Here is an 18,970-nt window from a genome sequence, read left to right as displayed (position 1 = left end):
GGTGAAAGGAAGTAACCGGGCTTACGTGATGGAAGATTAAAAAAAAAAAAGGAGAGAAACAGAGAAAGCGTCTCAACAGTCGACAGGCTCGTCATAAAACCAGTCGAGGACAGTTAAACGACCAATGGCGGTCGAGTCATGGCGCGTTCGAGGTGTGAATTATACATGAGGGATATGGCATATAGTGAGTGAGAAATTCAAGCAAACAGACAGACAGACGGGGACACACGCGCATACGCACAAGCGCATACGCACAAGCGCATACGCACAAGCGCATACGTACAAGCGCATACGCATAGACACGGAAGAGAGAGAGAGAGAGAGAGAGAGAGACAGGCTCTTACTTCGCTAGCAATTTATTCACTTGATCATATACCCGACAGCCGGTGCAGCGTCAGGCTGCCAGCCTCCGAGGAAAATGGAAAATATATCCGTAATCCGTACGATCAATTACATAGACTCTTTTCTATATTTTTCGATTTTTTCTTCATCTAATTTTCCCTTTTTTTCTATTTAGTGCGAGCGTTACGAGACAGATAATTATCATTTCTTCTGAAACTAGCATTATTTTTCTTAAGCTCATTATTAAATTCACGTATGCATTCTAGTTTTAATGAAAATTCCTATAAAATAATATGGCATTAGGAAATATGTGAGTGATAAATTATTTAGTAGAATTAAAAAATTTGGCCAAGCACAGGCAATCTAAATGAAAATATTATCTTCAGCAATTTTCTACATATATAAAAAATTGTCATAGTGAAGTTTAAGAATCACCATTTTATTTTTCTATACCATAAGTATTAACATCATTGAATAATAATGTAGTATCGTTACTTTTAACAATTGTTCGCGATAAATGTTTAATAAACTTACATCAATTACAATTGTCTAATTAATTCACACAAACGTGCGCGCACGCGCACGCACACGTCTTTCAAACAATCCAATGTGAGTGATGTTGAGATTAATTTTGGTAATTATTATTGTATGTAATTAATAATCATCGGTGATATGTAGTAAATGCGCACGTTCACACAAACATCGTATAGTACGTACAAAGCAATTTGTTACTCTTTTTATTTTTGTTAAAATAGCAAAATAAAGCTCGTGCTTGTTAAAAAAAAAAAAAAAAAAAAAAAAAAAAAAAAAAGAAAAAGAAAAGGTTTTAGAAGGTTATGATAGATAATAGTTTCATTCGGAGGAGACAGAGTTTTATCAAGAATAACCGTATTGTATTCTATAATGTCATTCCTTGTCAAAGAAAAAATAAGGGGCATCCAGGTGTGTGTGTGTGTGTGTGTGAAAAAAGCTTCACCTCATGAACTATTATCATCGACAACTATGCTCATCGACTGTCCTCATCGACTCCGAGCCATAAATTCCCCGGTGGCGGTGGGAAGGGGGCGGCGGTGGCTCAGGTGAGCGTATTCGCACGCAGTCCGAGTGTCAGCTCGGCGTGGCAGTGGTCTGATGTCAGCAGCTAATGAACTGGCATCGCCCGATTAAGCCCCCCCCCCCTCCGCCCGCCCACACCCAATCCCCATGACCCGTAAACGACAGCCGGATCTGCTGGGATATTCCTATTTTTCCTTGTTTTAGTGGGAGCCAGGATGTTGCCCCGTTGTTTATTTGTAACCTCCCCTCGGTCGTTCGAGTGCCTTTTGATGATTTTCACCGTACGATTGGCCGACCACTCGCTATTCCGAATATTTTGGCTAGGGGTGGCCCGCAATAATTGTTGGCGCGCGAGTACGCTTGTGTAGTTGGAGAGACGCGAGTTTGTACGGACAATTTTTGTTTTTCGTTTTTTTTTCTTTCTTTCTTCCTTTTTTTTTGTTTGTTTTTGTTTTTGTTTTTGTTTTTGTTTTTGTTTTGTTTTGAGAGAGTTGGCGCTGTCGAGGTAACGCGAGGCATACATTATTTATGTTCCGCTTAATGAAATTAACGAGATGTAATAGTTAGTCAACTGGGTTATTCAAACGAGTTGCATAAACATTAACGTACTCGTTTCATTCCTTTCTTTCCATTTTATTTCGTTTTGTCGGTGGTGTTTTCTTTTTGTTTTCAGCTCGTTTGTACAACCAAAATTCTTTACGATATCGATAATGTCGGCGTTGGATCTATCAAGGGAATTATAATAAGTATGGAAGAGGAACGTGTGAAAGCTGATGCAATTGAAGAGCAGATTAATCGAGAGCATATTACTTTCTATTGATTGCTATTGAACGGATTTAATTGATCATAAATGCAGAGGGAATTTGTTATCTCATCTCGACAATCAGTGCTCTAATAAGGCTATTAAATGGCACGCATCGACATTATTAATGTTTAGCTGAATTTTAGTATGAATTTTTTTCATACAATTCAATATGATGACGGACTGGTTGAAAATTACGATTAACAACACAATTGATTATACATCGATAGACATTAAAATGTATATTGTATTAAAAGAACTTATATTGTCCTTACACCGTGTATATGTGTACGTAGACAATTAATGAAAACGTATATTAAAATTTCATGTAAAATGTCGATTACGCGTGATTGTTTAGTTACTATTTTTAGATAATTATTGCACGAAGCATAGGATTTTCGTCGAGACAAGAGTCTTAAATGTTAAGTAAATGTTAAGATAAATGACGAGGAATAGTAAAGTGCAACACTGACTTGGGAATCCTTGAGTCCGAGCTTCTCGGCGAGCTTCTTGCGATCGGGTTTGCTGATGTACTTCTGGAGCTGAAACCTCTTCTCGAGTCCGCGCCTCTGAAGGTCCGAGAAGACGGCCCGTCGCATCATTCCCCTCCGTGGCTTTCCCCTCGCGCTGCCCGCCCAGGGGAAGCCGAGGCTCATCCCCGTGAGCTCCCCGAGGCTGCCCTGCATCGCACCCGGGAAGCCCGCGGCTCCCCCCGGGCCGCCAAGCTGGTGGTTCCCGCCTCCTGGACTCGCCACTGTTCCGCCACACACGAGCAATCACGTATTACATTCTCTTGCATTTTTTTTTGCTCGTTACGTATTAGTTTTATGGATTATGGTTTGCTCGCAGGTGAGATTTATTCCACGTAGATTATTAATTAAGCCGACTGGGTGTTAATTGTGATTAACGCGTCCGTTTTATCGAGATAGATTACACTCGGGAGATTATAATTAGCTCGGTCATCTTGTTTCAATCTGATAATGTTTATCGATAAATTTATTTATTTAAAACTCTATGTACGAGACAGCAAGGTTTGTTTGTTAAACTTGAAAGAAAATTATTCGTCTTTTTTTCGCGTTATAATTATTAACGAAATATTGCAATAATATTAGCAAACATTTAAATATTGCGGGCGAATTAATAACGATTGTTTCGCATAAAATTCTGCTCCGTTAAAGAATAGAAGAAAAAAAAATGCATTTGATCTTTTATGGAATTGTAAAATAAATTGATAAGCCTGCGTGTCATAGAAATGATACAATACTCGCTTCAAAAAAAAAAAAAAAAAAAAAAAAAAAAAAAAAAAAAAAAAAAAATGTGTTACATTGTTCATTAAATTACTCGAACCTTAATACGATGGACCATAATATATGAGTCAAGTAATATTCAAGTATGTGTCAATTAGCGAGACTAGGCAAGACAATTGAGTTGTTGTATAATTCAGTACAGTGAACCCTAATGATTTGATAATGAGATTTCCATAATTGGTGGAACGTGCGTCTAAATACTGTGATCGAGAATTTGTGTTAAATATTATTAATAAATGCCTAACCATATTATCACTGGCCGCAAATGCCCCACATTTACGTATTGTTTGTTAACAGTGTTTAGTATTATTTTAGTCATCCAATTAAATTCTAGTGATTGAGAATGAGTGACAATTTGTCGTATATTAATTCAATTATCATAGCTAAAAATTATCAGTTTTATGTTAACAAAAATAATATTAAATTTACCATTAAAAAGCATTTTCCTTAATTATAATTTCATAAAAAAAAGTATTCACTCATTTCAATTTCCATAATATATGATTTTTCACAATTTCTAATTATAATGATTTATTATTATTATTATTATTATTATTATTATTATTATTATTATTATTATTATTATTAATATTATCATTATTAATATTATCATTATTAATAATATTATCATTGTCATCATCATAATTATCATTATTATTGTAATTTATACTATTAATATAAATAACGGAGATTCGTTTGCGCGGAATAAAGTCGATTTATATACATCAATACACTATTCAATAAATTTGAATGGAAACATATAATAAATAATTGAAATATTTACATTTAGGTCATATACTTTCATCAACTTAAAATCTTTTCTTTCGTGGCCAATTTACTTTCGAGTCGATCGAAGTTTATACATCGTAGAAGCTTTCCTAAAAGGTCAGCAAACAATACGCCAATAGTATCTGTTGTCTCTCTTCTTGTAACGCGATCCAATTATTATTATTACTACGACTCATCAACGTTATTCCGTTTGACCATTCGAATTAATAAATCACGAGCATTTACCGACTATTATAAATAGTATATTATGGTGGATGTGACTTTACGCTCATTCATATTTCCAAGCGAATTTCTACTTGTATGGTGGTAAGGTATAGCAGGTTCGATGTTAAAGTCGAAAAAAATTATTTCCCAACAAAAATTAATACAGAGACTCCCGATAATGTGAGATCCTCATCGACCGTCATCTCGGCGCGCGACTCAAGACATCCCAAGCGCTTCCAAGCGGCCGATCCTCGTCGTCGTTAATTTTCCAAATGATCAGCGCCTCGTTCGTTACTTATCGAGTCAAGTCGAGTCGAGTCGAGTCGATTATCCGCCCACAAAGCCAATCAACACTATCAGCCAACCCGGGCAGGCCAGTGATCGTGATGATCGTAATGGGCAAAGGGAGACCCGTCAGGTGGTATTGGTGGTGGTGGTGGTGGTGGTGGTGGTGGTGGTGGTGGTGGAGTCAACGCACGTTCAAGTGCTTGCTATCTTTCCTCTATCCTCTCGCAGATCCATCGGCATATATCCCTGGCGCACTTGTTGCGCACAACAATAACGCGCGACTGCACTCTGTGCGCACTCCACCGGCCGGTTATTGTAATGGGACGCGGGTGCGTATATTATACACGCGGCCGTTTAGCTTTGATGTTGGCCGATGAGGCGCCTCGTCCTCGTTAAAGGCGCGAGCCCCGTCGGATTGATTATCTATCGCTACCTCTCCGATTTCACGCGATCCATCGCGGTTTTCCGGACTTTAAAGCTTTCGTATAAACGCCCGCTCGGATGCTTTTTTTCCTCCGCAACCCTTACCCCCCCCCCCAATCAATCCATCAATCCATCAATCCATCAATCCATCCATCCATCCATCCATCATCCTCCTCCTTCGCCTCCTCCTCCTCCTCCTCACCCGCCTGTCCCCGCGTTTTCCCAAAATTTTCACGTACTATCTACCCATTGCGCGAATTGCGTTCGAGCTCCATCTAGATTTACGCTCGGTGAACGCGGGCGTTTGCGTCGTATATTAAAGCGCGCGCGTGTGTTTATTTGGGGATGAGGAGAGGAAAAAGTAAGCGCACGTGCAATGGATATTGTCGAGCTGCCGGACGAGTAGTAGGTGAGCGAAATTTAAATGGCAACGTTAGGACTAATCGTTGGGAGTGCGGGTGAGGGTGAGGGTGGGGGGGGGGGGGGATGCAATCAATGTACGTAGCGAGTGGTGTCGACGAACATGTAAAACAAGTTGTTGTTAGTAGTCATGTTGTTGTGAAGTTGAATGAACAGTGGACGTTGGATATATAGTTAAATGTTAAATTATTATGGTGGCGGGAAAAATGATGAAATTGTTGAGCGAAGCGTCGGAAGTGTTCGACGGAATGAAAAGTGCACGTATGGCCGTGATTCGTTTACGAAGACTAATCGAATAAAGATTCGATGATTGCGCGCATTGATAACGACGATTGCCAGATAAGCAATGTGAGCATACTCACCGGTCAGATAAGGAGTTCGGCATCCGAGTAGCTGATGCAATGTGTGATGGGCGTTGGGTGGCAAGTGATGCTGAGGCGGATGATGGCCCGGATGAGGCGGATGGTGTGGATGATACGCCGCCGGCCTCGCTATCGGCTTCGCTATGTTGTAACCTGTTGAATTTTGTAAATTGTGGAGGAATGCTGGCAGGGCTCCCGGTGGTATGCCCTGAAAGTGCTCTGCAACAAACAAGTGCCGTCGTTTTTTAAAGGGAAAAACAATGTACGATCTCGTTTTGTGATTGGCTGCATTTGAATAGAGTCGATGGAGATGGGACTGATAAGATATGGGACGGATTGCTTATATATATTTTAGGGAAGGATAATCAATTGCTATTAGTATTTGTAATTGCCTTGTATAAGTTAGCCGTTTCATTTGTTAAAATTTACTTACGTTTAAGGTCTTGTATATTACATAATGTATGGCAATAATAATACACACGATTTAGGCTAATTAATGAGATATTTTTATTGGATTGTGGCTGACAATGAATTTACGTCATTAGTTATTAGCGATTAGGGGCTCAGAGAATATAAAGCCAAGTTGTTCGGCATATATTTTCATAAATTTTTCATATTCGTAACACGTGCCGGTACGTAGGCAATAAATTCGTACGTTCGAGTAACGAAAAATGATGTCCGTGAAGCATTGCTGGTGTACGGGCCGAGTTAGTTATTTATAGAGTAAGTCAAATGATTGAATTTTTCGATAGTGTTTGTAATTACATGATTACAGCACATTTATTGTAAATTTTAGGCATAATGTAAATGCATTTTGATCGGATATTCGATAGTTGAGAGTCAATTAAAATCTCTTCTCTCTTGTACGCGAATATACGATTGATTCATCAATGCCGTGAATGCACAAATTACCCTCTTATTTCTAATATCGCAATAAACAATAAACAATAAATATTTTCTATAATTTTCCTTGCTCGTCGAGGAATTTAATTAACGTATGATTCTAGAATTTTAAGTACTCGTGATAAACTTGGGAGAAAACATCAGGCGGGTTTCGCTTTAACCTTTTAACTCCCACCCTCTTACGCCATCGCGCCTGTCTCGCTTCTCCTTTTCGCTCAAGGTGAATCCGAGCAAAGAGTAAAATAATTTATGAATACACAAGAGGTGCCTGGAGCTTAATAGCTGGATTTCTTGACAGGCGTAATTCGGTAACGCTCGGCAGCCCCTTCAAAGAAGGTTTGGGCTCTCTCGAGCAGCTCCGGCTGCTTTAGACCTTCCGATCTTGTTCTACAGCTCAACACCCTTCGACGACGAGAAGCGAGAAGATCATTTTCCAGCTTTTCAGGCAATTAATTTTCACGGCATTGCATTCGACGAACGAACAAAGTTAACAACGTACGATTATCTTATAAACTGGATACCGCGATGTTTCATGAAAATTCGAAGAAAAAGTGTTTTGTGTCGTCGTCGTTGTCATGATCGATGTTGTTATTACTACTACTACTGTCGCTACTACTGCTATCGCTACTACTACTATTTCTACTACTACTATTGCTGCTACTACTACCACCACCACTACTACCACTACTAATACCACTATTATCTATTACATTCGCACATGTTCATTCGTATAAAATGTAATTGTACATTATATGCTGTACAATTATTCGCTTATCCAAGAAGAATTCAATTTAATCGTACAATTATCGAGTGCACAAGACAAATAATGCTTAATAGTAAATTATAAATGTGCATTGTTATTAATGAATGATTAAATTTAGGGAAACTCGATACTTTATTAATTCTAAAGTAGAAAAAATATGAAAATATGTTGTCTTTTATTCCTAGAGGTGCCGACGCTCTAGCATCCATTCATTTTAATAAATTAATCTACAATTCATAATAAAAACTACATTCGAACGTGCAAGTTTCGCTGACGTGTATTAAAACGTAATTCCGCGTGTTTATATAAGGATTTTACATCATCTTGTGAAAATTAATAAGGAAAATGTAGATGCGGGCCTTGAAAACTGAAAATCTACCCTTAAATATTCATGTCGAGCGTTAAAAATTTATGCTATGTAAGGGCCAGGAGCCTTCGTTATTATCGAAGGTATTCATCATCGTGGTTCGCCGTTTCGAATGCGGAAGCTCAAAAATCATTGAAGCAAACACAATTCGTAATGGGTGGCGCGTTGGTCGTCAACTTTATTAAAACGAAAAACGAAGCGATTCGCCAGCTCTGTAAAGCGCGCGGCTTGTCATCAACAACAAACCAATTACGTTATTTGTTACAGTTTTATTCTTAAAGTTATATTTTCGCTTTACGGCCCTCTATCATTTCATTGAACATTCGCTATCGCCATAGATGGCCTTGGACGCATTCTACCATTGTCTTCGCCGCTGAAAATATTCGCGCATCCAGCAACAGATAGTTCGGCGTCTATTTTGCCAAATACGCGCCGACTTGCAGTCTTATCGAACTCCCGGCCCAGCCGATAAGGCCCACATCGACGCTCATCAGCCACAGCCTCGACAACCTCAACTCCCGTTGAATATCCCTTTCCCAACCATTGCGCGGACTCGTTAGCATAGTCGCGATTAGCATTCATAGATCGTTTCGCGAGGACAAGAGCTCAATGAATAAAACGTCGTCCCTCTCGAGCTGCCGCCCGAAAAAAAATTCGACACCGTCTTACCTGACGCGATGTTTGACGGCAAAAGAAGGGCGGACCGCGAAGCGAAAGGAAAACATCCTAAGCAAACATCGCGGGCACGGTGACTCGTCGTTAATTGTGCGCGAGTTCACGAAACACAAGCTGCAACATCGAATGGCCCGTGCATTTTCCCATACGTTGTCCGCACGATCTACCGTAGCCCCGGAGCCGCTGCGGTGGTCTGGCGCAATATAACGAAGCGCGATCGACCCTCTCCCTCCCTTCCCTCCCCCTCCCCCTCCCCCCATTACATTATCTTTCCCTCCCCTTTCCATTCCCCTTTCCATCCCAGCACCATAATCCTTAAGAATAACTGCGCGCGATTTCGTCGAGTTATTGTGCACGGAGACGGAGATTAGCTTGCCGGGAGAGCGGATCGCCCGATCGATGGATCGAACGTTCCAACGAGACGTACGGATTACCTATATTTTTCTACGAGAGCTCCATTGTCAACGTCCGAGAGATAAAGATAGATAAAGAGAGATGTAGAGAGATAAAGAGGAATAAAGAGAGAGAGAGAGAGAGAGAGTGAGAGAGTGAGAGAGTGAGAGAGTGAGAGAGTGTGAGAGAGAGTGAGAGAGAGTGAGAGAGAGTGAGAGAGAGTGAGAGAGAGTGAGAGAGAGTGAGAGAGAGTGAGAGAGAGTGAGAGAGAGTGAGAGAGAGTGAGAGAGAGTGAGAGAGAGAGAGAGAGAGTGAGGGGGGGGGAGAGGGAGATAAATACGTATAGAGCGTTATTTTTCTGATCGTACGAGACAAATTCAATGTTTATAAAAGTACGTGGGTAAATGGCCTTGTTGTGCCGTCGAACAAAGTTAATAGTCCCCGGTTGTTCGTGCGAGCATTTATTATCGACGACTACCATTTAACTCGCGATTAAAAGGGTTGGCATCGCTCGCGCGTGTTTATATTAAAGCCGAGCAACGCTTTGTCACGTCAATATCGACATAATAATCCCAAAGTCGAGGCTCGAATCCCTAATGAGTGGCTGGCTCGTAGGAAGCGCGACCCGAAGCGCAAAGCTCCGATTGTTGCATTGACCAAATTGTGCCTGTTTGTTGATAATGGGGGCAAGGTAGGAGAAGCCACGACTCGACAATGACGAGCATTCGGATTTTCCACCACGGATGCCCGCACACGGAGGCGAGTAATCCGAGCCTGTTTACTCGACGTCCTCCTCGCTATTCATGCACAAGCGATATAGAGTGTTGGTAAAGGAGTTTCGGTGGCGCAATGTGCCGAGTCGGAGCACACTCGAGATGCGCCCCGAGATAATCTCTCGCGTAGGCAGACAATGAGAGATGAGCAAGGGAGAGGCCACAACTGTAACAACAGACTCGACGCGGCGGGGATAAATAGCTCGTGAAACCGGGGCGGATTTAAAAAGCCGATTCCCATTCAGTGTTTCCGTTGGATCCGCACCAGCGCACCGGCGGCGCCCATTGGTTAGCCAGGGACGAGACGACGATAAAAGCCGACGAGCATTTTATAGGGTTTGCGCACAGCCGCTGCTGTTGCTGCCGCTGCTGCCGCCGTTGCCACTGCCGCCACCACCGCCACTACCGCCACTGCCGCCACTACCGCCACCACCGCCACCATCGCCACCGCCGACGTCGACGCCGACGCCGACGCCGACGCCGATCCGACAATGGGACGAAGCCGCTGCTCTCTTCTCGGCTCGTCTCACCCCCGGCTTTTTTCTTCTTCTTCTTTTTTCATTTTTTGTTGTTGTTTCCATTCCGTCCCACCCCCCCCCGGCCCCCACCCCGGCACCCACCCCGGCTCCCGCCCGTTCCGTATTGTGCAACGCCCGGCCAAATAATAAGCCCCCGTTATTTTATTATTTCCAAACACGTATTTGCCCTTTTTGTGCGCTCCGGTGGGCGTGGCGCGCAGTTACTGCGAGACGGAGACGGAGGCTCACCCTCCGCGGTCCAACCCCTTTGCGGCGCGGCCTACGGTTAAGCGGCTCACTCATTGTTGGGACGGACGGACGGCCGGTGGATTCTCGACATTCCTCTTCGTCTCCCGTGTCTGCTCCCCTGGGCCGTCGTCGTCGAGTCCTCGGCTCCGATGACGATTGATGCGAATTTGCCAAACGCGCGCCCTCAAGTGGCTACCCTCTTAGCTCCTTCTTTCACTTTCGAGAGAATGAGGCGACTACGCCATATTGAGACAGAGAGAGAGAGAGAGAGAGAGAGAGTGAGGGAGAAGAGGTGCGCACACGTGGGGAGAGCGCCTTGCCTCTAATCGTGAGAAGGAGTCCATCCCTTTTTGGCCCTCGGGATTGATCCGCTAAGATTATGGAGCTGCCGATTATGGAGTGCCCGTGATAGATCGGCGTTTGATCACGATCCTCGTATAAATATGAATCTTTTGACGAGTGCACTTGCCGCGAAACTTTATTAATATGCCATCATCCCTCGGTTTCGTGCATCTGTCTGTTTCACAAAACAGCTAATATTCAATGATGACATTACCAAGAATAGTGGTGTATTGGTTTTTGCGCAAATGGACGCTTTGCACAGGTATAAAGTAGCCTATAATTAAATGCATTTTAATTATTATGCTATTATTATTATTATTTACGTAAATGTAATTAAATGTATTAACGTTTATCATGCAAATGGGAAATGACGGCTCATGCTAAATATCCCAGAGTATTGTCGCATCCCTTACTAAATCCCTTTACTAAACATCATCACTTTTTATATCCAAATATATAATATCATAATTTAAAGAGCACGGACGATCTATACTACTAAGTAACCTAAACAAAGAGAGAGAGAGAGAGAGAGAGAGAGAGAGAGAGAGAGAGAGAGAGTGAGAAAAGCGATAAGTAACTAAAGAATTTATATTGATAAAATGGGTAAAATAAGGACATTTACGTCGCTTAAACGGCAATGAAATTACATTAATCAGCCTGCAATTATATTAATTATATATCGATAACCGATCGACGTGAAAAGCCAATATGAAAGATTGATTGACACAAAAGTAAATCCCATTTATATCCTAGTGAAACAATAATACACTGTATAATGGGTTTCGCGCACATACAAATCATTATACACGAAGATGCCCTAACGCGAAACTAATTTTCAATAAATCCGCCGCTGCTCGATCTTTTTCACTCTCTCTCTCTCTCTCTCTCTCTCTCTCTCTCTCTAACTATCTCTTTCTCTCTCTCTCTCTCTCTCTCTAATATATATATATATATATATATATATATATATGTATAAATATATATATATATCACTCGTTTTTTATTTCTATATATAACACTCGCTATCCGTCACTCTTACGCGCGCACTTCTTACGGCGTTGAAAATAAGTAATAATATCTCATCGGACCCCTATAATTATATCCTCCCGTTCATCGGACATACAGTGATTATTTCATTATCATCGCAACAATATCAGTTCCATAAACGCGCACCGAACCTTCCAGACCAATCGTTTTTTCGTCCCGTCTATAAACACCCGACGCGAGCCTCCCAGCAACACATGCACTTGGCACAACGGTCAATCTTGTTCCGGTCCCCCGAAATACGCGAATACACGCTAATGACGCATATCACATGCAAAGTGGCCCCGATGTGAAATCAAGCTTTATCGAGTTGTGTCAATCATCGCGGCGGCGACGGAAGAAAGAGGAGGGGAAGAACGCCCGGTAATATATCTGCCTCTTCGTTACTCTTTCCATCCATTCTCAACTCTAATAATGATATTCCGACGTTAAATTTAAATATATATATCTTGGGAAGTCGGCTTTTTCCGATCTACCGTACTCGAATATTTTAGTGGTTTTAGCAGATGTGCTCTCGGGCAAAGCACACGTCACATTGCAAGTGGCTTGCCAACTAGGCGCAAACTTTGCATTGACGATGTAACTACAAGCTTCGAGTGAATTGATCTTATAGATCTCTATCTAGATATAAATTGAAAAAGTTTTAGTAGCGGAATTTAATATCTGGCGTATGAGTTTCGATGGCTACGTTAGTCCATCAAAATCCATACAAACAGTCAGTTTAGTATAATAGACTTTTCTTCTTCGTTCAATTTCATTTTTGTTTATTTTTTTTTTATTTTTCTTTTTATTGTTTTTGTTTTGTTTTTTTGTTTTTGTATTCACTATCCACGACGATTTCAAATATACGTTAAGCTAAGCTTTAGAAACAACACTTGATAATAAGTAAGTAACTTACGAATGGGCATTTGAGATGCAGATATATTAAATAAATATTTATAGCCACTTGAATGAAACAGGATACTTATAATAGAACGAATATAAAAGATTTAACTTTATTAAAAAAAAAAAAAAAAAAAAAAAAAAAAAAAAAAAAAAAAAAAAAAAAAAAAATACTTATGTACTTACGACTTTTACGACTAGATTTAAGAAACATCTTTATTTTTGATAAAATGATTCAATAGATTGTTTGCGGGCAAAATTAAATTGACGTAAAGCATTCGTATAAAATGAGGAAATATTAGAAAAATAAGAAACTACATTAAAATGAAAAATGGATATACTATAGAATTTATATTAAAAGCCTGTTTCATTAATTTCAAATACATTGGATGTCAGATCGATAACGACGGATGAACGATTTAGTAAATAAAAGACAATTCCACATACTTGTCTCACAAGTTATGAAGAGATGTTGAGAAAAGCAAATTCACAATAGTTGAATTTCAGATCAAGATTGCCATTATTTGTAATCTATATATAATAAACATTAAAACACTGATAAATTAAAGTTATATGGAATTTTGTTATTATCAAGAATAATAGACGAAGAAATATCAAATACTTTTAGTGATCGTAATAGTTTCTATGAAATAATACGTTTTTTTCAATCATACAAATTTATTTGAAAAATATAATATATTAACTTTGGAATTTTCAATAAATAAAGCAAGATCTTTTTTATTATTAAATGTTATAAGTCCGTAGCAGTACATCAATTGCATTCGATAGAACAGGTAAATCTATTGAACAAAAAGGTTATTATCATTTCAATTTTTTTCAAATAACACACGAAATCAATTAAAACAACACACACAAGCATATAATTTTCGTACATTTGCTTTTTTTTTACTATTTTTAATAAAAAATATTATTAAAAATTGAGAATATATATATATATATATATTTAGCAGTAATCCATCAAATATTCAAAGTTAACATTAAATTAAAGAAATAATGTTCTATGCAAATTTAATAAATACATTACTATCTCGGAAATCTTTGCAATGAAATAGAATTAATAAATTAAGACAAAATCTAATTTATAAAGTTTTATTTCACTTAATAATAAACATAAAATGATTAAGACGAATATCTTTTCAGATTAATTATAATGATATGACAAATAATAGATTGTGCATAAGGACTGATAGATTTAAATCAGTAAATAAATTCTAAGTAAGTAATCAAGTTTATAGAAAATAATTTTTAATTATATTGTCAATCGAAAAGAAATAACTAAGACAACGAAGTACTTTGATCATTCATTAATTATTTCATAGAATTTAAGCAATTAACGTAAATTTATCAATGTTATGGTATTTTATGATATACTATTGTTATGTTATGAAAAACAATGTTTACAAAAATATTAATTTATTGAAAGTAAAAAATAATAGTATTTAACGATAATTCTAGACTCAAAATAATCAATAACTCAAAGTGATCGATATATGATATTTTAAAAATAATCTAAAAAAATTTAAATATCTGAAGTAGTAGCATAAAATATTTTACTTAAACCTCATGAAACCTTTAACTATTCAATTAAGGCTGATGTAGCATATTATTGCTGTCTCCCATTGTTTTATTTTATTTCCATGTATCTAATTAGTAAGACAGTAATAATAAATACAACAAACAAAAAAAAAACCGAATAATTTATTATTAATTTAATATTATATCATTTAATATTACGATACTGTTTGAGAAAAGTATGTATAAAGAATTTTGAATTATTATATTCAATGTCAAGTTTGAAAGTTTTCATTCTTTAAATAAAAAACTCTATATATGTATTTATACATTAACAAGAAGTGTTTATATATATATATATATGTTATGTTATGTTATGTTATGTTATATATATATTTATGTTAATGCAAGTGAAATTAAAGTGATGAGATTAAATATTGCAAATAAATAATACATGTTAAATATAATAATATTATTAAAGTCCTTATTTTTACGGAATTTTTCGATTTCTATTAGAACTTTAATGTGTATTTGATATTCATATTAGCGACGGGATAATGTCGAAAGTATTTAATTATGTATCGATCACTTATTAATTTTTATACTATTCAGTACCTTTAATATTTATCTTATTAAATGCTAATTTATGGATACAATTATATTATTTGAGCAAGAATTATCGTGCCAGGAATATTGCGCCGAGCTTTGTGTCAATCACTCTGAAAATTTCACTTTTATAAATGTTTTGCAAAGACGTAAAATATGTCAGTATGCTGGAATATAATACAACTTGACATGTGTATTAATATATTTTCAAAAATATTGATTATTTATGGACAATTGCAACACATGGGCATTTCTATATTAATATTATATGATTTTACTATGATACAAGAAAGCCATCTTTTTTACTTATGTAAAACTCATATTAAACATTAATCTCAGAATTTCAAATAATATTATTAATCACTTTTTCAATTGCTTAATATTATTTTTACTTTTATCTGCATATATTACCGAGGATAAATATCCAAGTGAAATAATTATAATGTGGATATACATTAATGATATTACCTATAATATATAAAAATAATCTTATAAAATATTCTATTATCATATTAGTTTATAACCTTCGAATAATCTCAACTAAGAATTTATTAAAAATGAGTGAAAGCAATAGATTAAAATAATATATACTTACAGTCTTCGAATCCTAATATAAATATATTAAGGCCAAGCCATATCGATCAAATACATTCACAATAATAATTTAGGGAGTAACTCTAATATCTTTTATAATTTTTTAGTTTCAAGTTGTTAAAGCCTCTAATTTTAAAACCCCTAATTTTATAAGTAATTCATTGGGTTCGTAAGGGACATATTACATTAAATTTAACGAGATTAATTGTTAATGTTAATGCTGTATTACGAAATAATTGGCGATAATAGAGAAGAATCAAGGCAAAAGAGGAACGGCGAACGACAGAAATAAAATTCTCCCTGACGATGTAATTGAAAAGTTGCGCAGGACACGAAATGTGATTGCGCGCGCCCGTGTATGTATGTGTGCGAGTAAACGCCAACCGTGTCAATTACGTGGCCGCACGTCGAAACCCTCGTATTTATGCTCGTTCAAATTGTTTGATTAAACTACCTCTTGGGAACATACACTCTTGCTTTTTACATCTTTTTAATGGGCAAATAAAAGCAGATGCCTGCGTTTTTGCGACGATAAAATATTTGCAATACCACGCGATTTCCGATGAAATAGTATAATCAAGTATTGAGATAAGACTACGGACTCAAAGGAATTCATCACTTATAATTTTAATTATATATATTTGATATTGTCGATTGTATTCTTGAAGATTATAAAACAATACATTCTATATTTCCATTCTATAGTTTGGTGATAAAATTACGAGAAATTATATTCTTTGCTTCATTAATAACTTATCCGTGATAAACTTGATAATGCTAATGAGGTATGAAACTATTATATCACAATTCAAAGCAGAGATTCATTTTTACAACAAAAGTTTTTAATGGCACAATTTTCAAATACTGAACATTAGAATTATCATTTTAAAAATTAAAATCCAATATAAATGCCATTCAAGCGAGAATATATTTTTTTAAGACGTTGTAATGAAAGGATGAGATATCATAATTATTTTTTTACAAATTTGTGAAATACATTAAAACATCATCACGAAGAGAGGGGATCAGCGTCCCTACATATTAAGAGTTTTTTTGTTTTGTTTTGTTTGTTTTAGTAATAATATAGTAGATGCAAAAATAACTGCCACGTTTAATTATAAACAAGAAAATATGATAAAATATGAAAATGATAATGTAAAATTATTATAAAATCCAATTAGATAATTAATATTGGTAAGATAATGTTTATATATACGAACTGCTGAACTGACGTAATGTATACTTGAATAGCGAAGAAAAGTTTCAATGTAATAAAAATTGTAATAATCTTTTATGAAATTTGATTAATTTTATTTCTTGCCGGGGTTATTAATAGAAGCTACTAAACAGTTTATTCGGTAACATATTGTTCCGATGAATTGAAAACGATAAAAATGAAAAAATATTACAAACTAATAAAATCTTAGATCTCTTGCAAGTGTCACATTTTTGAAATAAAATAATTTTATTTGAACCGTAAATTTTGCTTGTAAAGCATTATATGATAAATAAACTAAAAATTTATAGCAAAATTTGTGACTTATCTATGCTTGATCACCATAGTGTCCTTATTGTAGGTATAAATTATATTTTGATGACCATACCTGCAGAGTTAAAATCAATCTTTAACGAACGAGCCTTTGGATCACAATAATTTCGAAATATTTCACATAGTGAATAATTCATGCAAGACCTACAGTCTATACATATTGAATTCATATATGATTGATAAAACAAACATTAATATTGCTATTTTTCAATATTGAATAACCTATTCCTGCCGGCCATATTAATATAATACTTCTTATTGAATGTCAAAATTGTCGAAGATTGATGAATTTTTAATCTACATTATGGGCTGATAGAATCACTGAAAAAGAAATAGTACACAATACGTGAGAAAATTAGCAATTATTTGTCAAAAAAAAAAAAAAAAAAAAAAAAAAAAAAAAAAAAAAAGTATTTTTTATTAGTGAAATCAATTTTAATCATGAAAATACAGTAAAATTACAAATCCACATAATTTTAATTTAATTGCAAGTTCAATACAAATAAGTGGCATTTGATATTCAAGTATGTAAAAAATAATAATTTTTTTCGTTTATTAAATAAATATATATTTTTTTTTGTCTAATTATTCTATGAATTATAAGATTTTTGACTTTCAAGTCGATAAGAAATAGTTCATTCATCGTCAAATATTCCTATCTGTGTTTGATTTCCGCGCCGTCTACATTAAAATCTGTATTATTTTAAATAATTCACTTCATTCAAATATTGATAGTAGAGTCCATGAATAAAGACGAATTTTGGAAAGACTAATAGAAAAATGTGCTCTAAAATTATTAATTAAATAAATCGGCCGATCGCGAACAAACACCTATAATGATTAATTCGTCTTAAATTCTGTACAATGATAAAATAGCTCAATGCTCCGGATAAACCAAGTTCAATTAACAAGAAGTAAGCTAAGATAAAAAATGTAAGCTTTGTCGAATATCCGAAGCACATACATACGTCAAAGCCATAATCAAGCGATAACGATTTAGTACTCGAGCTAACACGATTAGCAATTTCAAATAGATAGACAAGAAAGCGACAGAAGTATCAGGGCTGAATGGCACATACATTTATGTATATATGTATATAAGATTGTACAAGGCCAATAGAGGCGACGAGGAGAAGAAAGAGAGCGCGAGGGGTGGGCTGAGAGCTCGCGGCACTAAGTCATTGGATTTCGGGTCTCTTGTCTAATATTATAGGCAGCAATCGTAAGGGCTTAATATTGGGGTGAAGGTAAGTGGCGTAGCAGCTGACGCCGGGTCGTCGTAGCCGCCACCGTAGCCGACGTCGTAGCCGCCCCCACTGCCTCCTCCTCCACTGTTGGCCGCTGTGCGCCGCTGTGCGCCGCTGCCGCCGCTGCCGCCGCCGCCGCCGCCGCCGCCTTTACCACCGTCGACGCTGCCACCAGGGCGCACGCACACTGCGCGCGGGGCAACTCGTGTCTTGAGGGTGTGCGGATGAGATTTAGGGAGCGAGGAGCACCGGAGAAGTCTGCGTGCGACACTGATTTGTGGCCGAGCTTTGTTCCAACCTCCGCGAGATTCGGCCGCCAGCATAAAAGCGGGCTTGGCCTCTTTCTTTTTATCAGCGGTGCTTCTTGTCTCCGTAGCCCCACGCCGATTCGAATCGCCGACCAACTGGTAATTGCCCATGCACGGCCAGACCTTTATCATGAATGCTGATCGGGGGACGCTCGACGATGCTGCCGATGCTTTTTACCGGCTGCGACAATGTCGCCAATAATGTTGCACGGTCGTACCGGACCCCGCTTC

At 37.2% G+C, this 18,970-nt stretch overlaps 1 protein-coding gene across 1 annotated transcript in view; it reads right to left on the bottom strand.

Moving 5' to 3' along the window:
- The window catches only part of LOC105359946 (putative uncharacterized protein DDB_G0291608), a 44,030-nt gene that overhangs the window by 21,137 nt on the left and 3,923 nt on the right, over positions 1 to 18,970 (bottom strand). Inside the window, exons 3-4 of the mRNA XM_011496717.1 lie at positions 5,994 to 6,212; positions 2,674 to 2,954 (exon numbers count right to left, since the gene is read on the bottom strand). Of these exons, the coding sequence (XP_011495019.1) occupies positions 2,674 to 2,954; positions 5,994 to 6,212 (500 nt within the window). The remainder of the gene's footprint in view (positions 1 to 2,673; positions 2,955 to 5,993; positions 6,213 to 18,970) is intronic.

The sequence above is a fragment of the Ceratosolen solmsi genome, unplaced genomic scaffold (assembly GCF_000503995.2).
Source record: "Ceratosolen solmsi marchali unplaced genomic scaffold, CerSol_1.0 scaffold29, whole genome shotgun sequence".
NCBI lineage: Eukaryota > Metazoa > Arthropoda > Insecta > Hymenoptera > Agaonidae > Ceratosolen > Ceratosolen solmsi.
Note: the sequence above shows the minus strand (reverse complement) of the source record. Positions and strands in the feature narration are given on the sequence as shown.